The sequence below is a fragment of the Artibeus jamaicensis genome, unplaced genomic scaffold, assembly GCF_021234435.1.
Source record: "Artibeus jamaicensis isolate MK-2021 breed Jamaican fruit bat unplaced genomic scaffold, CSHL_Jam_final contig_2790, whole genome shotgun sequence".
Taxonomy (NCBI): Eukaryota; Metazoa; Chordata; class Mammalia; order Chiroptera; family Phyllostomidae; genus Artibeus; species Artibeus jamaicensis.
The window spans coordinates 604,324-630,628 of NW_026521616.1; the positions used below are offsets into that span (position 1 = coordinate 604,324).

The 26,305-nt window shown below is 45.3% G+C and overlaps 2 protein-coding genes across 4 annotated transcripts; both read right to left on the reverse strand.

Moving 5' to 3' along the window:
• Window positions 1-78: 78 nt before the first annotated feature.
• ALDOC (aldolase, fructose-bisphosphate C) lies at window positions 79-4,107 on the reverse strand. The gene is made up of 9 exons (XM_037162863.2): window positions 4,000-4,107; window positions 2,367-2,488; window positions 2,069-2,280; window positions 1,899-1,953; window positions 1,644-1,804; window positions 1,449-1,532; window positions 1,025-1,199; window positions 703-902; window positions 79-583 (listed from the first exon to the last, which is right to left on the reverse strand). The coding sequence occupies exons 2-9, from the start codon at window positions 2,476-2,478 to the stop codon at window positions 488-490; spliced, it is 1,095 nt and encodes a 364-aa protein (XP_037018758.1). The 5' UTR covers window positions 2,479-2,488; window positions 4,000-4,107; the 3' UTR covers window positions 79-487.
• Window positions 4,108-4,798: 691 nt separating this feature from the next.
• SPAG5 (sperm associated antigen 5) lies at window positions 4,799-26,268 on the reverse strand. Of its 3 annotated transcripts, XM_037162864.2 has the most exons (25): window positions 26,131-26,268; window positions 25,815-25,940; window positions 21,988-22,014; window positions 20,207-21,312; window positions 19,935-20,118; window positions 15,273-15,347; window positions 14,930-15,022; window positions 14,705-14,839; window positions 14,378-14,497; window positions 14,167-14,259; window positions 13,960-14,073; window positions 13,498-13,591; window positions 13,196-13,343; window positions 13,019-13,121; window positions 12,713-12,846; window positions 12,375-12,513; window positions 7,237-7,348; window positions 6,989-7,075; window positions 6,605-6,725; window positions 6,399-6,510; window positions 5,922-6,002; window positions 5,602-5,757; window positions 5,444-5,518; window positions 5,212-5,292; window positions 4,799-4,993 (listed from the first exon to the last, which is right to left on the reverse strand). In XM_037162864.2, exons 1-25 carry the CDS (start codon window positions 26,176-26,178, stop codon window positions 4,922-4,924), a joined length of 3,636 nt encoding a protein of 1,211 aa, XP_037018759.2. In that variant the 5' UTR covers window positions 26,179-26,268; the 3' UTR covers window positions 4,799-4,921. The 3 variants fall into 3 exon arrangements, with proteins under 3 accessions (XP_037018759.2, XP_037018761.2, XP_053518747.1); XM_037162866.2 differs by lacking the exon at window positions 21,988-22,014; XM_053662772.1 differs by lacking the exons at window positions 21,988-22,014; window positions 25,815-25,940 and having other exon boundaries at window positions 4,801-4,993.
• Between the last annotated feature and the right edge of the window lie 37 nt (window positions 26,269-26,305).

The window sequence follows — 26,305 nt, forward strand, 5'->3', positions numbered from 1 at the left end:
GTCAGAGGACCTGGAGACAAATCAGCAGAGATCAGAAACGAGGAGGTAGGGACTTGATGAATAAAACAGACAAAGTAGCATGTTTTGCTATCGTTTATTTGCAATGTGCTATGTACCCAAAGTATAAGTCAGGTCTAGTGTCCTACCCTCTGATCCCAAGAGAAAGGGCAGGCAAGGAGAGCCCAAGGACAAGCTATCCCATCATGGGGAAACTGCGGGGGCTGGCAAAGGCAGGGGGAGACCTGGGCATCCTGCTCTGACTTCTGGCAAGTTCTCCCGCCCTCGGCCATGAGGGGCTCCCTGCCCTCCCATCTAATGGTCCCAGGTGCAGCAATGGGAGAGGGGAGGAGAGGAGAAAAAGGAAAATGACTCAGTGCTGGATGGAGGCATCTTTGCTCTGCAAGGCTATGTGGCCCAGGCTATAAGTAACTACAGGCAAAACTGGGTGCAGGTGGCTAGGCCAAGAGCTGTGGAATCGAGTGACTACTCAGTAGGCATGATTGGCAATATAGAGGGACTGTGCTGCCGCTCCACCATCTTCTCCACTGCCTTCATACTTGCCCTGGGCTGCAAGCCCATTCACCTGCAAAAGTGAGGGGAGGGAAGGTGTAAGCGGGCTAAGCCAGCCCACAGTTGCCAAAGGCTGTAGTCTCTGGGTGCTAACCCCTACCTAGCTACACACCACCACCCCTAGCTCCCAACCTCAGCTCGCTTGATGAACTCCTCAGTGGCAGCCTCAGCATTGTCTCGTTGCCCTCGCCAGGCATTGAGTGCAGAGGCCTGCAGGGCACGCCCATAGGAGAAGGTGAGGGCCCAGGGCCTCGGAAGGGGGCAGCGGTTGATAGCATTGAGGTTCAGCGATGCCTCCTCTTCACTCTGACCCCCAGACAGGAAGGTCACTCCTAGAGAGGAGAAAACCTGATTAGTCACTCCCTGTTTTTCCAGGATAAGGGACTCTTAAAGGCCACAAGAAGAACCTAAGGATGGGTCTTAAGGATAGGAGCAGGTTTGGAAACAGTGATACCTGGGACAGCTGGGGGCACAGTGCGACGCAGGGCTGTGACAGTTGCCATGGCAACCTCCTCTGGGCTATACTTAATGGGACAGGCATGGCCAGGGGTCACCATGTTGGGCTTCAGCAGGGTCCCTTCCAGGTACACATGATGGTCACTCAAAGCCTTGTACACAGCAGCCAGGACCTGAGGATCAGAGAAGGTTCACTAAGATCTGGGTCCTTGACACTTACTGCTCTGTGCTTCCCTGTCTAGGGGTGGCCGCATGGGCATGACTGTGAGGGCTGGTACAGGCTCACACTCACAGGTCTGTTCTAGGACCAAGTGAAAAAGTGCTTGGGGAAAGTGCCTGCATCTGAACCAGAGACTGTGGCGAACAAGCTTCCCGTCAGGCTGTCCCTGTGGTATGTGTCTGTGCCCAGGTTGTGGACCCACCTTCTCCGTAACATACTGGCAACGTTTGAGGTCATGGTCTCCATCAGGCAGGATTTCAGGCTCCACAATAGGCACAATGCCATTCTGCAGGTAAGAGAAAGGTAGCTTGGCAGGGGCAGCAGGTAGGATGGAAGAAAGTTCTCTTGCCACCAGGCACAGGTCCCCCATCTGAACCCCTCACATGTGCACACACACCTGCTGGCAGATGCTGGCATAGCGGGCCAGCACATTGGCATTCTCCAGAACGGCAAGTGCTGAGGGCGTGCGCTCACTGATTTTCAGGACACAGCGCCACTTGGCGAAGTCAGCGCCATCCTTCTTGTACTGGGCACAGCGTTCTGAGAGCCCATCCAGCCCTGCAGGCATAGTGCCAGTCTCATCACTCTGCCCCTCTTTGCCAGCATCAACCACCCACCAACCCTGGGGTCCTGAAGCCCACCCATCCTGTACCTTGAGTGGTAGTTTCTCCATCAGTCCCAGCTAGAGGCACTACACCTTTGTCAACCTGAAAGGGAAACAGGCAGAAGGCTGAACCCAGACAGGATTCTCCTTACCACCCCTCACATACACACACACATCTATTTCCACGCTCAACCCCCATCCAGGGCCAGTGGCTGCACCTTGATGCCAACGACAATGCCCTTATCCTGGATGGTACGGACGAAGGGGACACCATTATCATCTTTCTGGTAAAGTGTCTCATGAAAGAAGATGACACCCCCAATGCACTTCTTCACACGGTCATCAGCGCTGAACAGGACCTGGCGATACAAACGGCGGTTCTCCTCTGTGTTCTCCACCCCGATCTGACTCAGCCGCTTGGCCATGCTGCCTGGGGGCAAACAAGGATGGGTGAGGAGATCATCCCCAGGGCTTCCTGGCTACCTCTACTCTACCCAAACACAGGCCCCCACCTACCTACAGACTCATCCGCGGCCAGGATGCCTTTGCCCGGGGCCACAATCTGGAGGGCAATGTCAGACAACTCCTTTTTCTGCTCAGCAGAAAGGGCTGGGTATGAATGAGGCATGGTGACAGCTCTGTGGAATGGAGACAAGATATAAAAGCTGCACCCCACCCACTACCTCCTCTGCTTCCTCTTGGCCATATGGTCCAAGCAGCCCTCCCCGCTGGCCCCCAAAAGCATGAAGCTGAGAACAGGGCAGCAGTCCTTGGCATGGGTCCTGGGCATCAAAGTGGCACCAATTTCTCTGACAGCTAGCAGGCTTAGCGCCCCAGTTCCCACATCTCCTTTTGTCTGTGATGGGCACCCTTCCCAGTCCTGGAGAAAGATGCATCATGGGGGTGGGGAGGTAAGCAGCCCTGAAGCTACAGGTCTTCCTATGAAACTACTGCCCAAATGAAGATGCCAATCCTCCTTTCACTGAATTTGGCCCCTTCTTCAGGTAGGCATAAGCCCTGACCTTCAACGGCCTTTTTCTCATCCTTAACGGAGCCTCTAGGGAAAGTGCACTTACTTCCAACCCTTCAGAATGAGGCAAAAGGACTCATCACCCTTCTTCTCTTGGCTTGTGGAGGAAAAAGTTGGGAGCAGGAGGGTAAGTGGGGATTAGTGGCAAGCTTTTATAACCTCTGCTTTCTATACCCCAGTGCCTCTGCAGTCAGGAGATGGGAGCAGAGGATCAAGATGGAAAAGAATGAGCCCTGGCTGCTGTGGCTCAGTGGGTTGAGCGCCGGCCTGCGAACCAAAAGGTTACTGGTTTAATTCCCAGTCCAGGCACATGCCTGGGTTGCCGGCCAGGTCCCTACTTAGGCAACCGATTGATGTTTCTCTCACACATCAATGTTTCTCTCCCTTTCTTCCTCCCTCCTTTCCCCTCTCTCTCTGAAAAGAAAAGAAAAAAAAAAGGAAAGGAATGAGTAGAAAGGCTAAGAAAGGGAGAGAGAGATGGAGGAGGAGAAGGCAGGATGATAGTAAGGCTAGCCAGTCAGGGTAAGGACCTAGAGAAAAAGCAAAAGAACTATAGAGGAAACTTAGCCAAGGAGAGGGAGCAAATGAGATTAAAATGGTCTTGGTGGCCCCCGGCCAGGTGGCCCAGTTAGCTGGAGTGTTGTCCCGTACACCAAAAGGTTGCAGGTTTCATTCCTGTTGAGGGCACATACAGAGGTTGTGGGTTCGATTCCCAATGGGGGCGCATTTGGGAAGCAACCAATCGATGTTTCTTACTCACATCGATGTTTCCCTTTCTCTCTTCCTCTCTCTAAAATCAAGAAACATCCTCGGTGAGGATTATTTTTTAATGTTTATTTTTTTTAAGAATGGTCTTGGTGGAAGAGGGTGACCCCAAGAAAAAACCCAGTAGGCAGAGGAAGATTTGGAATTGGAAAAACTGAGGTCCCAGCCTAATCGCTGAGAGGAAGGGGTATTGTGGGAGGTCTGAACCGTGGGTGGACAGAAAAGAGAGAGAATGTAAGGGAAGAGCTGAGAAGGCACATCCAAGGTCCCCAAGGGGCAGAGCAAGGATGGCAGGGGGAAGTCAGGAAGAGGAAGCAGGGATGCTGAGCAGCTCCCGCCTCGCCCGGGTCTCACCTGTACGCAGTGAGTTAGCAGCAGCAGCACATGAACAGACCGGTTTCTAGCCTGCAAGAGCTGTGGCTTCAGCCCGGGCTCCTGTAAATGAGGCTGAGGATGCCGCAGAGCTACGTGACTCCCAAAGGGGCGGGGCTGTCACCTCCCCGCCCAGGCCACGCCCCTCCCCAGGACTGGTGTCTTGTTAAAGGCCACGCCCACATAGGCGGGGCAACGAGGTGGAGTGACTACTCTGCCAGGACCTTGGAGGCTCTTGTAGACTGTCCCCCTCCCACCTCGTGGAGCGCTGCCACCAAGGCCCCAGAGGCAGGAAATGGCCTTGCCCTCATTTCTGCCACAATTGCCTTTACCATTGTGCTGGAGCACTGTGCTGGATGTTGGGAATTAAGCCTGGTCTGGTGAAGGAGAGTTACCTAAACAGTCACAACAGGTAGGGTAGGCAGCACAGAGGCACAAACACAATGTCAGAGTCCAGGACAGGGAGTAAAACTGACTTCCTCTGCCCTCACCCCCTTATTCACCAGGGCCTACCCTGAGGGGGATGGAGAAAGTAAGAGAATGCAGCCTTGTCTGTCCCCAACACCCACCCCTCAGGCTGTAAGCCAGGGAACAAGCAGTCCAGCGCCCAGCATATTTGGGGAAGGGAGAGAAGGGAGGAAGGCAGCCAACTTTGGCCCTGGAGGCGGCGGAAGGGGTGAGTGGCATATCCCCAGGCTGCAGGGTGGGCCAAGCTGCTTCTCCCCTGACCTTACCCATCCCCTCTCACCCAAGAAACAAGATTCAGTGAGCCTGAAGACATACATTAAATATACTTTATTTAAATAGCATTAAACCTAGCTGGCTCTATGCCAATTGGTCCTGGTGTTGGGGTAAGAAAATTTTGCAGGTAAAGAGGGGTAAAACAGATCCAGCTTTTAGTTTCTTAGCTCAGAAATTCCAGTAGTCCCTGCAGCTCCTTGCAACCCCTCACAACCTCTGGGATGGACAGCAGAGTCTGGGAAGAGAGGCAGAAAAGGCAGCTCAGAGTCACAGTCCCAGGAAGCACCCAGTGAATTAGAGGGGAGAAAACGGAAGCCATAGCCACACAGAAGCCTGCAACGGTGAGCCAGACCCAGCTGCCAGCAGTCTGTGAACCAGAGCTATGTTCATCAGTATTTCCTGGGGCAGGGCCTTATGCCAGGTGCCTTATTTCAAGCCCCTCCCCCCCCTTACCTCATAAATATGCTGAACAATATCATCTAGTTTCTTTAACTCCTTGTCAGAGCGCCGAAGATTCTCTTCCAGGATGTTTCTCTAGAAAGCAAATAAGTTGCATAAGTCATATGCTTAAAAGAACAGTATAGCTTGTGAGGAAAGTAAACTTAGCTTGTGAGGAAAGTAAACTATGGCAGGGCACTTGCTAGTGGTAATGAGAACTGGCCACCAACGGCATGGGAATTCTTACATGGCTTTGGAACTTGACCATGAGTTTTGCCTTCTCATTTTTCATCTCCAGGAACATCACTCTTAGTTTGTCTACCTGTAGAGAGATATGTTCAGCTCAGTTGGGCACAGCCTACAGTTCCCACCAGCTGCCCAGCTCCTGTGTTATCTCTGAGTCACCTCCTGGGAGAGCCACACTTTCTCCTGGATCCAGTTAGTGGCCATGGGCTGACAGTTGGGGTCCAGCTGGCCTGCCAGAGTCTCTTGGAGCACCTTCGTCTCTGTCTCCGCACGCCGAAGTGAGCGAGTGAGCTGAGTCACCTCCTCTCTAAGACTCTGGGGATGAAAATGGAGAGGTATTTGGTAGCCCTCAAAGGTCCTCTCCATCAAACTTATTCCATGCTATGAACAAGGTAGACCAGCAGATCCAATTCCCATATATGAGACCCTGGCTACCAGTGACACATAAGGCAGAGGGCCAGGCATCATGATGAACATACAATGAGCTCGCCACTCTTGTCAATCTGCTCTAGAATCTTCTCGTTCTGCTGCTGTATCACTTCCTGGAGCTCCTTTTCATTCTGTGAGGGAAATGGAGGTAAGAAGGCACTGAGAGAGCCGACTTCTTTGTAGCCTTTGCCAGGAGATAGGATTTAGTACCTGACCCATGCTCAGCCCAGGTTGCTACCAAATGATAACACTCTTCTTCCTCTAGGGCTAAAGTCAGGCTAGGCACAACCCAGTGTTGAAAGAGCTCTGCTAAAGTTCCTGACTTCTAGGTCAGCCTGGGAGATGTGTCAGCCCATAGCTGATTTCCAAACATTCAAAATATCTGACCCCAGGAAGGGCAAAACTAGGGCAGTGGTTGGAAAATCCCTACACCCTGATTCCTAGAGAGATGAAGAAACAATGGTTCCCAGTGGGCCAGTACAGCTGCCCCAGTTCTTCATCGCCCCACTTCTAGGCCCCTCCTTCACCTTGTAGCGCAAGCACAAGGCCTGGTTCAGCTTCTCTATGTCTGCTTCCTTTGCCTTCTGGGCTTCCTGATGCTCTTCTTCCTGGGCCTGCAGCCTAGCCTGCAGATCACAACTAGGGGAGAAACGAATTCAGCATTATTCCTGTCTTCTCAGGAGCTGGGCCCTTGACATAAGGGGCTCTCTCACCAAGACTGTACTCAACTCACATCTTTTGCTGCAGAGCTCTGACGGCTTCTTCTTTAGACTCTTGCAGCAGGGAACATAGGCTCTGAAGCTCCAGAGTCGTAGTACTCATTTCTTCCAGGCTCTTCTCCATGCCTGGGATCTCTGAAAGAGAAAGTCCTCATAGAGGTAGAGCCTTCTAGCTCTGGAAGGAAGGAGTGTGTAGTCACTATTTCCACAACTCTTATCCATGTTCCCTACCCATAGGATTTGAGTGTCCGGAACACTGCAGGTCCCAAAAGACAAAAATAAAATGAGCCCGAGTAGAATTGAGGTTTTTAGAGCAAAGCACTTTTCACTGCTTTAGTTAACTTTATCATCACTACATGATCTAGAAATGAGGCAGAATCCCTGGAACCCATCCTAACCTGAAGGCTGAAAGGAAACCATTGATGCAACTCGGGTGAAAGCACTCTTGTCACTTCCAAGCAAGGACACAGGAACTGATTCTGACTCTAAAACAAAAACAAACCATGGTAGAGGGCCTCTCTGGTGACCCAGTCAAGGTCCACCATAATGGAAGCCTGGGAGATAAGTCTGTTGGTGGGCATCTTTAACAGCTAAAGATATCAGCAGGGTAACAATTTTCCCACCCCTAAACCCAAGGGCCTTTAACCTTTGTCTGCTGTTACTGTCAAGATGTTTCCCAAGAAGGTGCTGTTGGAGGGCGGAGAGTGTTCCTGGGCAGAAACACAGGCTGTGCTTTTTAGGAGGATCTCCGGCTCAGCCTAAAAGCAAATTAGAACAAAACATCAGCTGCTTTTCAGGTTTAGTGATTTCCCTGAACCACAACATACTCACCAGCCACCTCCTCTAGAATGTTGTTCTATTACCTCTCTTCTCTATCTTCAACTTCTCCCTTATTTCCTTTTCCTGAACTTAATTTTCTCTCACTAAAGCAACAGTAATTTTTTAAAAAAACCTCTTCTTAACCTTAAATCCCCCTTTACCTACAGCCTTTTTTCTTTCCCTTCAACCACAAAGAAAGAAAAACCTCCATTTCTTGCCTAAAATTCTCACCATCTGTTGACTCTCCAGCCCACTATACTAAGGCTTCTGCAACACTAATCCACCAAAATTCTGTTATTTGGGTCAATGGCATCCTTACTTTCAAATGCAATGGACGTTTTTCAGCTCTTATTTTACCTGACCTATTTGATAATCAATGACCATGTTCTTTAGAAACTTTCTTAATGTCTGGGACATGACTCTTTCTCCTTCATAGGTAGGCCTTATACCTTTCTGATTATTCTCTTTACCCACAGGTCCTTAACTGTTGGGGTCCTCCTGGTTAAGCCTTGGCCCTCTTTACCCTCTAATCCACAGGTGGCAAACACAAGGCCGTGGCCCTCCACCTTGTTTTCTGGCACCTTGTTTCTACCTGGCAGCGCCAAGCTGTTAAGGAGTAGTTACAGTTATACGGTAATAAAATTACATTCAGCCCTTAGAAGCCAACCGCGAGCCTGATGTGGCCCCTGGTGAAAATGAGTTTGATACTCCTGCTCTAATCCTTTCCCCAGGTGGCCTCGCCTCAGGAGCTCCATAAAAATATCCATTTCTACATGGATAACCCTTCCTTCTGTTTGTCTTAACCGAATTTTTCCCCCAATTTCCAGACCTAGAGGCTCAACTGCCTGTGAAAATCTACCAGAATGTATCATATTTCACCTGAAATTTAGTGTTCATAAAGCTGAGCTCACCATTTTCCCTGTCCCACTCCACCAAAAATCTGTCCCTCCTGAATTTATGACCCAAGAGCAGGGGGCAGCTAATTACTGTCAGCAGCTCAAATCTGATCTGCTACCTGTTTTTGTAAATAGTTTTATTAGACCACAGCCATATCCATTCATTTACATACTATGTATGGCTACTCTTGAGTTTCAAAGGCAAAGTTGGGTAGTTAAGACAGAGACCACATAGTTCACAAAGCTGAAAATATTTATAACATTTCATGTTATAGGAAGTTTGCCAACCCCAGTTCTAGGAGTGTGACCATCTTTCCAGCAATTTAGAGATCATCATTCACTCTTCCACCATACTCCTACATCGAGTTGGTCACAAGGTTCTACTACTTCTACTTCCTAAATATGTATCGGATTCATCCAAACCACTATCTCCTGTCTGCCCCATCTATAATTGCCATTAGTTCTGGCCTTCGAAATCTGGCCTCCTGCCTCCTTATCCAGCCTTGTCTCCTTGTAATCCTCACCACACAAAAAAAGCCTACATTCTAATTATAAAGAGCTACTTCCCAGTCCCCAAACTTCCTGCCACATTCAATATAAGCAGGGCCTTGCCTTGTTCACCTATAGTCCCAGCACCTCATCCAAACCTTGTTATGAGGTAGACACTACAAAAAAAATTATGCACAGTGCCTCTATGACTTTCATATACTGTTCCTCTGCCTTGTGGGCCCTTCCTATACACTCACTCCTGACAAACTTCTAAGATTTAAGTCTGCCCAAGGGTCATCTGCTTTGAGAAGACATCCTAACTCTCAAAGTCAGAACTGATGCTCCTTTCTCTGTGCTCACGCAGTGGTCATCCATGCAGACTTCTAACATGATCACAAGTCAGAATGACAAGTATACACATTCCTGTTTTCCATGCAAGACTACGGATTCTTTTGCATTTCTTGTGCTCAGCACATACTAGGGAAGAGGGTCAGATCATAAGCACTTTCATAGTTCAGGATCCTGGTGGTATAAGCTAATTAACTCTGTATTCTGAAAGATATCAACTATTTATTATTTAGGATGCACTGCAGAGAAGCCAAAGAAGCAAACTAAATTTCTGCTTTCTTTTAAACACAGTCTAGTTGCAGAAACCAGACATCCAAGAAAAATTAAGAGAAGTTCAAGAGATCACTGAGTCCATGTGATCTGGGAACATGTCAAAGAAGGTGAATTACAGACTATTTTAATAGAAAAGGAAAAGGTGTTAATGGAGATGGGACATTTGTATAGTGTATAGGCAGCCTAGTCTAGTTGCAATAAAGTGTTCATAATAGGGAGATAGGAGACAATGAAAGAAAAGTTTGAGCCCTGGATATGGAGCTCAGTTGGTTAGAGCAGGGGTCTTCAACCTCTGAGCCGCAGACCAGTACCAGTCTGGGCCTTTTAGGAACCAGGCCATACAGCAGGAGGTGAGCTTGAATGTAATGTGCTTGAATTGTCCTGAAACCATTCCCCCCAGCCTGGTCTGTGGAAAAATTGTCTTCCACAAAACCAGTCCCTGGTGCTAAACGTATTGGGGACTGCTGGGTTAGAGCATCATCCTAATATGCCAATGTTGTAGGTTCAATGCCCAGTGAGGGCACATACAAGAGAATGCATAAATAAGTGGAACAACAAATCAATGTCTCTCTCTTTGTTTCTCTCTTCCTTCCTCTAAAAAATAAAAATAAAAAAAATGTAAAGGTAAGAAATGTTTGAGTGAAGGTCAAAGAGGTCACTGAAAGCCACAGAGATGGAACAAGAGTACTGTTTTAAGACTTCTGGCCAAGATGGAGGTGTGGGTGGAAACACTGGAAACACTGTGCCTCCACACACAACCAAAAATAAGGACAACAAAGATTTAGAAACAAAAACACAACCAGAACAGACAGAAAACTGAACTGTACAGAAGTCTGACAACCATTCATTCAAACCGGTAAGAGAGGCAGAGCTGGCAGTCGGCAAAGAGGGGTTGCAGCAGGGAAAGGTGGTGGTTGGCAGACACGGACGCAGGGAGGAAACGAGCAGACCCAGTGAGGCGCACAAAGTGATTGGCTAATTGTGGTCACACATTCATGCACAGATAAACCAAGCAAAAAACGGGCAGTGACACTGACCACGCAACCCAGGGCCCCAGCAACAGGAAATAAAGCCTAAAAGCACTAAAAGCACTTGTGGGGGTTGAGGTGCCGGCAGAGACTCCCAGCCGCACAGGAGAATTTGTTGGGAGAGACCCACAGGGTCCTAGAATGTACACAAGCCCACCCACCCGGGAACCAGCATCAGAAAGGCCCAATTTGCTTGTGGGGAGTGGCAGAGGGGACTGAAATCCGGGAGAGAGCAAACCAAGCGCCATTGTTCCCACATACAGCGTCACAACCCAGCAACTGCGTTGCTCCACCCTGGTGAACACCTAAGGCTCCGCCCCTCATATGTAACAGGTATAACCAGACCAAAAAATTATGACTTAAATGGAAGAACAGCTCAAAGTCCCACAGCTAATACTTTTAAATAACGAAGAGAGAGCCAACCTATCGGATGCACAGTTCTAAACACTGGTGATCAAAATGCTCACAGAACTGGTTGATTTTGGTCGCAAATTAGATGAACAAATGAAGGCTACACTAAGTGAAATGAAGCAAAATGCACAGGGAACCAAGAGTGATGGAAAGAAGACTGGGACTCAAATCAATGGAGTAGACCAGAGGGAAGAAAGAAACAACCAAACAGAAAAGAATGAAGAAACAAGAAACCAAAAAAATAAGGAGAGGCTTAGGAACCTCCAGGACATCTTTAAACATTCCAACATCCGAATTATAGGGGTACCAGAAGGAGAAGAGGAAGAGCAACAAGTGGAAAACTTATTTAAACAAATGATAAAGGAGAACTTCCCAAATCTGGCAAAGGAAATAGACTTCCAGGAAGTCCAGGAACCTCAGACAGTCCCAAAGAAGGTGGACCCAAGGAGGAACACACCAAGGCACATCATAATTACTTTAGCCAAAACTAAAATGAAGGAGAGAATACTAGAAGCAGCAAGAGCTAAGGGGACAGTCACCTACAAAGGAGTCCCCATCAGACTGTCAGCGGATTTCTCAAAAGAGACCTTTCAGGCAAGAAGGGGCTGGAAAGAAGTATTCCAAGTCATGAAATCCAAAGACCTACATCCAAGATTGCTCTATTCAGCAAAGCTTTCATTTAGAATGGAAGGGCAGATAAAGCGCTTCTCGGATAAGGTCAAGTTCAAGGAGTTCATCATCACCAAGCCCTTATTATATGAAATGTTAAAGGGACTTATCTAAGAAAAAGAAGAGAAAAAAGATGAACAGTGAAAGGACAACAAAATCAGTTAACAACCACACCTAAAACAAAAAGGAAAACTAAGCAAACAACTAGAACAGGAACAGAACCACAGAAATGGAGATCACATGGAGGGTTAGCAATAGGGGAGTGGGAGGAGAAGGGGGGAAAAGGTACAGAGAATAAGTAGCATAGATGGTAGGTAGAAAATAGGCAGGGGGAAGGCAAGAATAGTATGGGAAATATAGAAGCTAAAGAACTTATGACACATGGACATGAGCTAAAGGGGGGGGAATGTGGGTGGGAGGGAGTGTGCTGGTGGAGGGGAATGAAGGGGGGAAATGGGACAACTGTAATGGCATAATCAATAAAATATATTACTTTAAAAAGAGTAGTGTTTTAGGAAAACCATTCTACTGAATAAAGATACAACTGGGAAAATCTCAGTAAACTAGGAATAGAAAAGAACGCCCTCAACTTGATAAAGAATATCTACAAAACACCTACAGCTAACATCATACTTAATGGTGAGAAACTTGAAGCTTTCCCTCTAAGATCAGGTACAAAGCAAGAGTGCCCCCTCTCATCACTCCTTTTCAACATCATAGTGAAAGCTCTAACTAATGCAGTAAGACAAGAAAAGGAAATACGAGATATACAGATTGGGAAGAAAGGAATGAAACCATCTTTGTTTGAAGATACAATTGGAAGGAAAGAGAAGGAACACCCAGATCCTTACCTTCTCCTTTAGTTTTGTCTGTAGGAAGAGGGTCAGGCTCTGTAGTTGCTTAGTCAGCACCCTGAGCTCCCGGGCATACTGGTGTCTCTTCTCCAGTTCTTTCTCCTCGTTCTCTGCTATGGTGCTAGCCAGTTCAGCCCTGAAATAAGGAAGGAACAGAGAGATTATGTTACCTTCTTTGAACTCCTCTCCCAAATCCCACACAGAGCTGCATTCAAAGAGGGAAATAAGGCTCTTGGACCCCATCACAATTCCATTCCTGGAGTCTTTAGCTTCTAACAGAGTTCCTGGGAAAGATAAGCACTTAGAAGGAAAGCACAGAAAGGCAGAGATCTTACTTCAGGTTCTCTACAGTGTCCTTGAGATCCTCACACTGCAGGCTGCGCTCCCGGAGCACTTCCAGTGTGGTTTTCAACTGACACTCAACCTGGCCCAGCTCCAAGTGAGCTACCTGATTCTCTTGGTCTGCAAACTGGGGAGACAGGAGAAGGAAGAAAGGAGAGGAGAGAGAAAGGGGTGAGGGTGGGGCGATGAATCTAAGTGGGAAATGTTAGAGGCCTGGGAACAGGGGCTTTTCCTAGTCCAGTCTCAAACCTCAACTCAGTACCCTCAGGTAAGAGTCTCAGCTCCCCTGCCCAACTTACCTCCAGGGTCTCCTTCAGGTCCTGCACCTCCTTGGCCAGGACAGCATGTTGTTGCTGCAGCTCTGCTTGCATGTGTTTTAGTGCCATCTCTTCCTTTTTCCATCTGCCAGAGACATTAGATCCCATTGGTCCTATATCTTGTGCACCTACTGACACAATAACCTGACAGGAACTCACTGAGTAGCCTGCTCTTCATTGCTCTGGGTAAGCTGGCAGAGCAACTCATCCTTCGTGGCCAGGTCCTGGGTACAGTGGGCATGCTGACTCTGTAGCTCTTTTAGCTGACTCTGCATGCTGGCCAAAATCTGCAGCTGAGCCTGGAGATCTAAACCAAAAGTATCCTAATGACACCATGTGGTCACCAGGCCAGAATCTCCCCACACCTGTGCTCTAAACAGGTGCTGTAGAGCACTTTCTTGCTCTATCACCATACCCCAAACCTTAGCAGGGCACAACTGCTTGCATGCATGCACACTCACCTGTTGCCAGGCGATTGTTTTCCAACTCCAATTGTTCTATTTGGCCTTTGCAGTCCTGTAACTGGGTAGAGACTTGCTCCAGCTCCCTGGAAACCTAGGAAGAAAGACAGTTTTCCTCCCATAGTTCCCCCTGAATCAAGAGTCCCAGGACTTGGTCCAGTTTCTCTTTCTGGACAGAACAGCAAACTACCCTGATGCTGGGCAGCAACACTGCAGCAAATAAGGTTGATCCTCAGGAAAAAGTGGAAACAGGAGAAAAGTTGCTGAAGATGCTGAAGGGCAAAGGAAACAACTGGGCCGAAAGCCATCTTACAGGGAAGGGACCTGGATGGTCTCCAAACCCACAAGGTAGAAAGAAGACAGGTCTAGGGTAAGAGGCTAATGATACCACTCATTTGAAAGGCCTTCTGTAGAGAAGGAGAAGGAAACCAGGCCTAAGCTCTTGCCACTCCTGGTTTGTACCTGCTGCTTTTCCTCAATTGCAGCATCACGTTCCTGTAGGGTCTGCCGGCTCTTGGCTGTGAGTTTTTCTGTGAGTTGTCGAGACCGGCTCAGCAAAGCTGTCCATGTTATATACTACCAGGAGAAGCAAGCAGGTCAGTCAAGCACTCATAAAGCAATGGGGCTGCCTATGAGTAAAGGAATGGTATAATGGCTCCAAATACTCACATCCAGTTGCATGGATGTCCAATCCTGTTGCAAGATTGAAGTAAGACTCACTGCCTGCTGAGCCAACTCTTCTTGATTAATATGAAGACCTACCTACACAAGAAGAAGTGCCTATGGAAGGGGCCCCCTTCCTCTGAATGCAACAGGGAGGTAATGACCATCTTCCCATGTATCAGCATGGATCTCAATAAAGAAAATGTCCTCAAATTACCAGTTGGGTCTGGGTTTCCTTCAAGAGTCCTCTGAAGTCTCCCATGGATGCCAGGTCCTGTTCCAGCTGGCTGATGCGCTGACTGGCATGTGCACAGAAAGCCTCTAGCACTGTTTCTGCCTGTTTAAGGAAGAGGTTTAGAGGGCACGCCCGGCGGACAGAGGGAAACAACACAAAAATCCATACTGTCTGCTACATCGTTAATTTGTTGTTCCCCAGGGCAGGAAATTCTGAGACCACCCATCTCTGTTTCAAGTGAATTTGAGTTCCTACAGGAACCTGAGGAAGAAACCACTCACATCCAGGAACAAAAGCCTGACATCTTACCGCATCCTTGCTTCTGAGAGCCATTTCCTCTCTGTGCTTTGCCTCCTCCCTTTCTGTTTTAAGGCTCTGGAGCCTTGCCCTCAATTTCTTCAACATGTCAAAACAGCAGGAGACCAAGGTTTCTGCACGCTGAGACTACAAAATAAAAATCAGACATGTGTCTGGTTCCTTCTTTTGGCTTTCAGTCCCACCAGAGGCCTCTGCCTTAATCTACATGCTGCTTACCTCCTGATTCACAGTAGTTCTATCTTCCTCTAAGTACAACAGAGATAGGTGAAGCAAGGATACCAGCTCTTTGGAGACCAGCACCCATGATTGCTGTAAAGGGAGATGATTAGGCTAGATCAAATAAGTCACTAAGCAGGAAATAAAATAAGCAGGGACGCACTGGTGAGGAAAGCCACTGACCCCAATTTTAAGCTCCAATAAGATGTTCTTAACAAAGGTTTGGAGACCTCCCTCCCTTCATTACCACCACTGAGTACCACCATCGGCTAACTACCCAGGATTCTCCATTCTTGATTTTCACAGGAGGCCCAGTGGTGGAATAAGATCAATCAACACTTACCATAACATTCTTGGTCTGCTGCAGAGTCTGTCCAATCTCTTGGGTCTTTCGAAGATGCTGAGGTTTCTTACTTACCTAGCCAGAGAAACGGCATTGTTCTTTTTGCGCAGGGAGCAAGCACCGCAAGTACCTCATTTCCCACCCACCCACTGAGATACAAGAGCCTTCCCTATTAAAAACAGAAGCAAGGCCCGGCTGGTGTGGCTCAGTGGATTGAGCACGGGCCTGTGAAGCAAAGGATCATCAGACTGATTCCCAGTCGGGGCACATGCCTAGGTTTCGGGCCAGGTCCCCGGGAGGGGGATGCATGGGAGGCAACCACACACTGCTATTTCTCTCCCACTCTTTCTCCTTCCCTTCCCCTCTCTCTAAAAATAAGTAAATAGCCCTGGCTGGTGTAGCTCAGTGGATTGACTGCTGGCCTGCGAACCAGATAATCACGGTTCAACTCCCAGTCAGGGCACATGCTTGGGTTGCAGACCAGTTCCCAGCAGGGGATGCATGAAAGGCAACCATACATTGATGTTTCTCTTCCTCTCTTCTTCCCTTCCCCTCTATAAATAAATAAGTTGGTTTTTTTAAAAGGTAGGAGCAAGATCATAGCTTGATGAAGCCAAGTCAGAAAGAATTCCAGAGATAGGTAAAAATTTCCTTTTTAAAATGTCTTTTTTCCCTACTTAAAAGATACTGTTTATTGTAACATTTTGGAAATACAGAAATGATTAAAATGGAAAAAGGAATCATTACCAATTTCATCACCTAGAGCAGTGATGTTTAACCAACACTATCACACCTATTTCGAGATTTTGATTTACCTCCAAACTGAGATTTTGCTACCAGGATTTGCTGTAACTGGTGAGTATATTATATTTCCCAGCTGCCAGGAGTGGGGGATGGAGGGAGGTATAGACTACTGATTTCAAAGAAATTACCATAGTCAGTAAATTTTAAGATGATTATATTTTTACATTTTTAGCACCACCAAAATTGGGATGCATCTTAATATTGTGTCAGATTTGAAGAAAGACAGTAATGCTTAAGAAAAACCACAATTGAGATTATATATATTTATATTTGGGTTCCTGCTTTCATTACTTAATTTCATCATACTAATGTTATTTAGCCCTGAATTTATATTCACTCTTATTGTAATAGCCTGAAACTGGGATATCTGCTTTAGAGGGACCTATCAAAGTGGAGCACCATCCATTTTTAACTTCGGCTGGTAATTTACCTCACCTCAAAGCCTCTCAGAGGTTATCTGAACTCCAATTTCCTTTCTTTAAAAACCTTGAACAGATGTTAAACTATTTTCCCATGTTAAGAATTTTTCACTAACACATTTTAAATAACTGTAAAATACCCCATCTTATGGATACACCATTATTTTTTTTTTAAGATTTTATTTATTTTTGGAGATTGGAAGAGAGGGAGAAAGAGAGAGAAAAACATCAATGTGTAGTTGCTTCTCGCATGGGCCCCGCTGAGGATCTGGCCCACAACCCAGGCATGTGCCCTGATTAGGAATCGAACCTGTGACCCTTTGGTTCACAGCCCATGCTCATTTCACTGAGCTATACCAGCCAGGACAATAGACCATTATTTTTTATATATTTTCATTATTTTTATGGGGTTTTTAAAAATATTTTATTTATTTGTAGAAAGGGGAAGGGAGGGAGACAGAGAGGGAGAAAAACACCAGTGTGTGCAATTGGTTGCCTTTCACATGCCCCCAACTGGGGACCCCCCCACAACCCCGGCATGTGCCCTGACTGGGAATCCTGCTTGCGACCTTTGGTTCACATGGCAGTGCTCAGTCCAGTGAGCCACACTACCCAGGGCTCATTATTTTTGTTTTAAAGTTACCATCTTTATGCCAAAATTTTTCCCCTTAGGATATAGCCCTAGAAGTAAAGTTACTAGGTAAAAAAGCTTGAACTGCTTTAAGAGTTGTCCTTAAATGTCCTTCAAAAAAGGCTGAATCCTGCCCTGACTGGTGTAGCTCAATGGATTGAGTGCAGGCCTGAGAACCAAAGGATTGCAGTTTGATTCCCAGTCAGGACACATGCTTGGATTGCAGGCCAGTTCCCAGCAGGGGACCCACGAGAGGCAACCATACATTGATATTTCTCTCCTTCTCTCCTTCCCTTCCCCTCTAAAGGTAAATAAATAAAATCTTAAAAAATAATAATAATAAGGTTGAACCCAAAAGGTTGTGGGTTCGATTCCCAGTCAGGCCACAAGCCTAGGTTGAAGGTTTGGTCCCCAGTCGGGGCACGTACAAGAGGCAACCAGTCGATGTTTCTTTTTCACATTGATGTTTCTCTCCCTCCCTGCCGCTCTCTCTGAAATTGATAAGCATGTCCTTGGGTGAGGATTAAAAAAAAAGTTGAACCATCTTATATTCTACTGTCAGTAGGACAATGCTTACCAGCATTATCTATTTTATTCTTTGCTATTTTGTCAGAAGAAAATAGCATTATTGTTTCAATTTTCATTTCTCTGATCATCAGTAATGGTGAACTTCTCAAATGTTTATTAGTCATTTTTATTTCCTTATTCTCTGTTCATTATCTTGGAGCAGAAAAAATCTTAGTGTGCTGTGTAGAGTAGACACATACGATCTCAAAGGCAGCAGAGCTATGGAAAGGCTGAAGTTCTGAGAGAAAAGCAGGGAGCCTTCACTACTGCTGAAAGGCAGTCATCATCTGTGGAAAAAAACTGACTGCTGGAGCAGCAGTGCCCAGTCACGACCTCACAACAGTCAGGACGTCACAGCAGTCTGGATTTAAGGGGGCAGATCTCTTAGAGTTCATCACTCCCTTCTCCAGCAATGCAGTGATCACTCCCTCCTATGTCGTGCACTAAGGCACGGAGTACCCCATGAGCCCTGGACAAGCCGCACACACTGTGCGCGGAGCTGGGCACTCAGGCAGGCGATGAGATTAGTGTGAAGGAGGATGTCAAGCGGCAAGGACATGGCACTGTGAGGGGGATGGCTGAAGGTGCTGTCATTTCTCCTCTTTGGTTCTGCTTCAGTGGCCTCCAAAAGGATTTGGCAAGCTTCAGGGGAAGAGGTACAAGACTGACTAGGGGATAGGGAATGAGGTCAAGGACAAGAGAAAAGGATACAAAAATAAGAAAACACAGGAGAGAAACTGAGCAGCTAAAGGAACGATAAGCCTATGGTTTCCAGGACTTGGGCAAAAGGTAAAGTCATTATTTGAGGATAGTTTCAACACAAAGGATGTCTTCGGGCATTTGGAGAACATCTCTTCTTAGTAGCGGCCACCTATTAACCTCACCAGCCATGGTACTGAGGCTCTCAATTCCTTCCCCGACACCATCCCTCTCCCTCCTCAGCCTGTGTTGTCACAGCTGGAGTCCTCTACAATTCTTTCCCTCTCATATCTGCGGAAATAGTTTTGAAAGACTGGATGCCCTTAAGTTTAAATTGTTATAAAGGCTATAATTTCTACCATATTGAGTACTGACAGTTTGAAATAGAACTGTTAAATCACTCAAATATATCCAGTGGTTTAAAAACATACATCGTAATGACTTAATGCCTATTTATACCCTTACAAATACATGAACAACCTCTTCTTTAACAAGTCAGAAATTTCATATCATTTTTTTCTTCTTGAACCTGTATTTCTAATGCTCACGGAATTTTATCCTAATGTATTTTTACACTTTAAAGTCTGTTATTAACCAATACATCTACAACAACAAAAGTTCATTTAAATTTAAATTTCTTTTAAATTCCTCCGACCACAAACTTCTACATGGAGAAATTTCTTTTGGGTAGAGAAATATTTTTAATAATTGTATACTAATTACTGTAATGTTATAATTTTCATAAAATCACAAACATACCTTTAATAATTTGATTGGTAATCACCCACTAATGAAATGAATGAAGTCTCCCTCCACTTATTAGTTGATGTGCCTGTGGATTACTGTAATTCCTACAATAAGACATGGTTCAGCAACAATTTTATGCCTACTTTCAATCCTTCTAGATGTGAGCACTGAGAAATCTTCACATAAGTAATGGGAATAAGAGTGAAACAAGGCAAGAAGGGCATGCCATCCAATTCTAAGCTCCTTCGGAGATATATGCCAAAAATCTTGTAGTGAACTTTCATTGAAAATGTTTAATGATCCACTAAAATAATTAAAAGTTTTCCTTTGATTTTGTTAAAAGTGTGCAAAAATGACAGGTTATATGATTATTACAGTCATTCACTTTCTTAGCATGTACACAAATATTTTCTATTATTTGATTGCTATCCCTTGACAACCTAAGACTCAAGATAGCAGTAAATATGGGTGTCTTTCGTAAAGTGGGCAAGGGCAATTGAGAATGGGGAAATAGGAAGGCAAAAAAATTAGCAGAGTACATTTGGAAGGTGAAGATCTAGAAACCAGTTCCTTTAGGGCTTTCCTTGCTTACATTTCCTTGGAAAGTCTTGACGTACCCAAGGGGTATAGTGAGTACCCACAGCTTTAAGGAATTTTCCAGATTCACATCTTTTCATATTCTAAGGATGAATCTGTGGTTAAGGAGTCTCTTTCACCCTCTAGCAGTTTATTAGCTTAATTTCTGAGGAAGAGGGCCCACTGGAATCTCCCACACTTTGGGAGTAACCTCCTTACCCCACTGAGAGAGATGTCAGTTGTGTCAGTCTGTGTGCTACTGTCCTGAACTTCTGGGTGAGGGGTAGTTAGCTGGCTCTTCCAATTCCGCAGATGGCGGGAGAGACCCTCCAGAATGACAAGAGAGTTCATCAGGGTATCTTCTAGGTCATGTCGAGATAAGGCAGTCAGATCTGGAGGATGGCTACAGCAGAAACAGAACATGAGAAAGTAGGGGAAGGGATGGGAGTGGCAGGTCCAGGTTAATGGAGCAAGGATACAGGGACACTTACCCCCACAGGAGATGGTCTCCCTCGGAAGTACTGTCCTTGCTGCCCACTGGGCCTGTCTGGGATGTGTTTGTACTCTTTTCCTGTGGTGGTGCTGGGGGAGTAAACCAAGTCCCCACCGAGCAAGTAGGGAAAGGAGTAGTGCCACTTGCAGCATCCCGAAGCGCAGAGGGAAGGGATAAGCTCTGGCGGAGATTTTCCAACATGACTGAGGTATTTAAACCTCTTTCCAGCCAGGCCAGTGGGGACATCCAAGGCTCTGCATCAGAGATGAGAATCCTACCAGCATCTTCTACTGCTGGGCCTGGAGCTGCCTGGGACTCCATTTCTCCTGGATTTGGGGTCAGGCATGTGGATGGAATATTTTCCATATTGGAGACAAATGCTTTATCTCCCAACTCAGCCTCCTCAGGGAATGTGGAAAAGCTCATTTCTCTTTCCTCAATAACTCTGTGCTCTACTATTTCAATTTCCTCCCCTGAGTCCACATGACTGACAGGGAAATCTGCTGCTAAGGAAGTTGAAGAGGGAAGACAGAACATGGAAGAAGGCAAGAAGGCATTATTACTATCAGAAGACACCAAGTCCTCAGGCACAGCCTCAGTTCTACTGCCTGTCAGGCTTTCCTTGGAGCACTGTAGCTGCTGCTCGGAACAAGGATTTGGTGGGTACTCCAAGAGATGGGATGGAAGATCCTGAAATGTAAGTTTCTCAAGCACAGCAGGAACAACTTCTGAAAAGGCGTCTTCCATGCAGGGTTCCACCTCCTTTCCCAGCAGCTCACCTGGTCTCAAAGGTTCACCTAGAGAGAAACCGTTTGTCTCTGCCTTGGTATTCAAATAGGCCTCAAGTGTAATGTCTTGCTGCTGCCCTCCTGGAGAGGATACGCAGACTGTGGTTTTAACCATATTGTTGTCCAGTGGATCTACTGCTTCCTCAGATGTTTTAGGAGTAGAGTTGTTTTGGGGAATCAGTTGTAGGGGCTGCTCATCTGATTCACGTTGACAAGTTTCTAGCCACTCTGAAGGATGGATGAACTGTTCTGATGGGGAGGAGTCTGTCATCTTAGCATTTTCAAAATCCACCAAAGATGAGTTATTGTTGTCCTCCTGCCAGAGGAAACATAAGTAGTTGATTAAGGCAGTCAACTATGGTTCCTAACATAAAATGATGGGTACTGGATACTGTCCAAACTCAAAAAAAAGAAGAGTTCTCATTTTCTCTGCTTAGATAAGACTTTGGCTAAGCCTTGCTGCTCACTACAGAGACCCAGCAGGGAAAGAAAAGCTAGAAGCTGTTTTGGGTCCTTCCAAGTGAACCCACCTACAATATAAACAAGGCTGAGATAATTTATCTATACCACAGAAAGAGGGTAGCTTGAAAGTGAACCCACTCCTCTTCGATTCTAACTCCAGCTCATTTCAAGGTGGAATAGCAGGAGAGCTCCCTAGGCTCAAGCTTTTAGAATTTAGAGTTGGTTCAAGATTTTCTTCCTTCCAGAACAGATGAGAAATTGGGAACCAGCATCAGAGAGCACTTGACCCACAGAGATCCATGCATCCTAAGGGAAAAGGGCAACATCAACCTGTGCCAGTAACCTAGTCTCCCTGAACCCCAAGAGCTGAAAGTATGCTAACCACATGGGTCGACCATTTAACCCTTGGATGTGAAGGGTTCTAGCCTTTGTAGGAGAGGAGAATAAAGGGCAGAGAGAGTCCCACCTGGTGCCCTAAGAGACTGACAAGCTCCCACCTGCTGGTTCATGAGGACAAGGACCACTGTACCTTCTGCCACTTGCAGGGTTGCTGGTCCTGAGACTCAGTGAACATGAAAAGGAAAATATGAATGTACTTAAGTGGATGCAGTAGTCAGAGAAAGAACAAATCCTAACATAGGAAAGGTAGACACCAACAGAACACAGCTGATGGAAGAAACGTGACAATTTGAACCAAAAAAATAAATGAGTGTGTAAAAAAAGATCAAGTACAACATACAGACACACAGACTTTCTGTGTGTCTGTACTAAATAAATAGTACTGTTAAACAACAAAAATATATATAGTGAAAAGAACTGTAAGAGGATGGCCTGAATTCAGACTGGAATTACTGGCCTGGACAATCAAAGGGAAGAAATACTGTAAAGCAAAGATAAAAGTACCCCCCAAAATAATAAATATTAGGGAAAAGCTGAGAGAATTGGAATATAAATCCAATAAACCTAACATGTGGCCCTGGCTGGTGTGGCTCAGTGGATTGAGTGCTGGCCTGTGAACAAAAAGGTCACCGGCTGGATTCCCAGTCAGGGCACATACATGCCTGGGTTGCGGACCACATGCCCAGTTGGGGTTGTGCAAGAAGCAACCAATAGATCTATCTATCACACATCAATGTTTCTCTCCCTCTCTCCCTCTCCCTCTCTCCAAAAATAAATCAATACAATCTAAAATAAATAAATAAATAAATAAATAAATAAATAAATAAATAAATAACAGCCCTGGCTGGTGTAGCTCAGTGGATTGAGCGCAGGCCTGTGAACCAGACAATCGCGGTTCGATTCCCAGTCAGGGCACATGCCTGGGTTGCAGGCTGGTTCCCTGCAGGCCAGTTTCCAGCAGGAGATGCACGACAGGCAACCATACATTGATGTTTCTCTCCCTCTCTCCTTCCCTTCCCCTCTAAAGATAAATAAATAAAATCTTTAAAAAAAAAAAGAAAGAAAAATAACCCAGAATAATCTGAAATTACTATTTAAAAAAAAAACCAATACCTAACATTTGAACAAAACAAGTTCTAGGAGGAAAGAGAACACATACAGATGAGACACTGATTAACAAATACAGGCTGGGGCAAAAGTAGGTTTACAGTTGTTCATATGGAAAATAATACAATAATTAATAAATGTAATACAAGAATAAACTCTGTGTTTTGTGTACTCACAACAGTAAACCTACTTTTGCCCCACCCTGTATTAGGAGAAAATTTCTCTAAAGTAAAGAAAGACCTGAGTTTGCATATTGAAATGGCCCACCACTTCTAAACAGGATTAACAAGAAAAAATACCAAAAAAGATAAAACTTCTGGGCTACAAGGAAGACAAAACTATCTTATAAGTTTCAGACAGAAAGACAAATTATTTTAAAAAAAAAGAAAGAAAGAATCAGACTTACAGAAAGTCTAAAAAGGGCTTCTGATAGTCGGCAAATGTCCTATTTACTGACCTGAATATTGGTTACAATGATGGGTGCTTTATACAAATGTGTTAAGCTGTATGTTTAATGTACTTTCACACATTTTAACTTTTAAAAATTTTTCTTTGCAGATTCATTAATCATTTATAAGTGTTCTGGTATGCATTCTTTATAGCGAAGTGTTACTAACATCACATCTTATTTATTTTAGCAAATCAATATATTTTCTGTATTTAATTATAAAAAGTTTTTGAAATTTACTTGTGAATACACTTTTTCCATTTGGCACTAAGATTTGTTAACCTAAGGCTGTCCACATACTTAATTTCCTTAAGTATTCATTTTAAGTAAAGCATTCATTATATAGGAATTTGTATTTTGGGAGTGCTTGATCTATCTACAAAGAAAATTAGGAAATACCATATCATAAAATGCTCCTAGAAGTCTCAATTATATATTTTTAAACTGTTAATATTAGACTTGTGTGAATGGAAGTAATTAAGGTATATCATTACTGTAGCTTAAAAGTTATACATGATAAGACATACTTTATTTTTACTGTATGCTTCTACTGAGTGATCTATTCCCCATCCAAGGCAAGCATGAATAAAATTAGGTTAACTGTAAAAAAAGCTTTTTTTTTCTTTCAAAGTACTGAAGGAAAAGTAGAAAATAAATGAGATAGCAAAGAGCTACCAGGCAAAGCAAAAAGAGATCACAGGCACAATAACATCAGAAAACAGAATGTAACGTTATAGCCCTGGCTGGTGTCGCTCAATGGATTGAGCGCTGGCCTGCAAACCAAAGGGTCACCAGTTTGATTTCCCAATCAGGGCACATGTGTGGGTTGCAGGCCAGATCCTCAGTAGGGGCCACATGAGGAGCAACCACACTCTCCCTCTCTTTCTCCGCCCCTTCCCCTCTCTCTAAAAAATAAATAAATAAAATCTTTAAGAGAAAAAGAATGTGAAGTTATGGCACTATCATGATAGAAGATATAACTGTATATGATATAAAAAACATAAATTAGTCAATACTAAATAGCCCAGAAGCTAAATATACAAACTAAAGACTTTTAGATGCAAAAGTACACCTTAAAATTCTTGCTGTTTATCAAGTTCCTATTTATCCTATTAAAAAATATCTTAGGAAGAAAATATTTGCATATCATAAAACTGACAAGGGATTAATATCCAGAATATATAAAGAACTCCTAAAAACTCAACAACAAAAAACCCCAAACAAATCAACTTGAAAATGGGCAAAGGACTAGCCCTGGCTGGATAGCTCAATTGGTTACATGCCATCCTGATACACCAAAGTTGCAGGTTCAATTCCCAGTCAGGGCACATAGAAGAAGCAACCAATGAGCCCTGGCTAGTGTGGCTCAGTGGGTTGACGGATCCCTGCAGACGGATGGAAAGGTTGCTGGTTTGATTCCAGGTGGGGACACATGCCTGGATTGCAGGCCAGGTTCCCAGTTGGGGGTGTGAGAGACGCAACTGACCAACGTTTCTCTTTCACATCGATATTCCTCTCCTCTCTTTCTCCCTCCCTTCCCTTCTCTCTAAAATTAAGTAAATAAATAAAATATTTTTTTAAATAAAAAATAATTTATTAAAAAAGGTCACTACCCTCATACATCTGTTACTCAGGCTGTCGCCCGCCTTTACATATTCTTCTTTCTTTCTCTAACCTATTTTATTTGTATCCCATCACCTTCCAAAAATAATTCGGACTGCATGAAAAAGGATAGATTGAGAAGTCATTTGATCAGGTTAATGAAATACAAAATCATAATCAAAAAAGCAAATCTTCCTATTTCAAAGGGTACAGTAGCTATATATTATGATCAGATTTGATCCCGAGCTTTTTGAAGCCACAGCAAGAGGGAAAACATGGCGAACTACCCAGTTTTCACTGTCAGAAAAAGAAAGGACTAGAATGAATGGATACAGGGTGGGGCAAAAGTAGGTTTACTGTTGTGAGCATGCAAAACAGTCTATTCTTGTATTATTTATTAATGATTGCATTATTTTCCATAAAATGACTGTAAACCTACCTTTGCTCCACCCTGTACTGCCTCACTCTGGCAGCTGTCTGACATCCACAGAAGTGAGCCCATGTTAGAGGAAGACTACTAATCAAAATGATATTGGAGAATTTATCTCTAGTTTTGTAAAGATTGAACGGGGGAGGAGGTAATAAAATCCTACCGCTAAATAGAGGTACAGGTTCTCAGTGGATTTCCTTTAATCACCCTAGGGCACCTCTCTGTTGGCCTGAATAGCTGTAAATGGATGTCACTAAGGTAGAAGATTTCATTATCGTTATTAATTACGTTCTAGCTGTGGCCCTCAGTTCCTCTGAGCTCTCGGCCTCGGCAAACAGCCCAGTGGAGAAGCTGGCTAGGTGAAGCTCACCTGCAGCCCCAGTTTGCACAGCGATGGGGTCAGCGAGTAGCCTGTCTGAGGCTTTTTTCCAGAGCCGGTGAGGGCACCGCGCTGCAGGTTAAGTTCTTGGAGAGGAGTTCTCATAGCTGGTTTTCCCTGAGAAAGAAAGGAGAGTGTGAGGAAGCCCAGACTCTCGGCCCGCCCCTCCTCCTAAGCGGCTTAGGACGCAAGAGGCTCCTACCCCAGAGGCGAGGAAGCGCCAGGACCAACAAAAACTACCACACGCCTCCACCCCCGCCCCCAAGCTCGACTCAGCTGTCTTTCTCCTTGTGGCTCTCCCGCTCACCGGTTGGGGAGAAGGCGACAATTTTTTTACACGCCACATCTTCAACATAGAACGCAGACTGATCACCTCGCAGATCTAAGAGGTTACTGCTACTCCACCCGTCGTCCACGTTCAAAACTGCGCCACGCTTCCGGATTGGCTGCGGAACCTCAGTGCGTCAGTCTGGCGCGTTCGC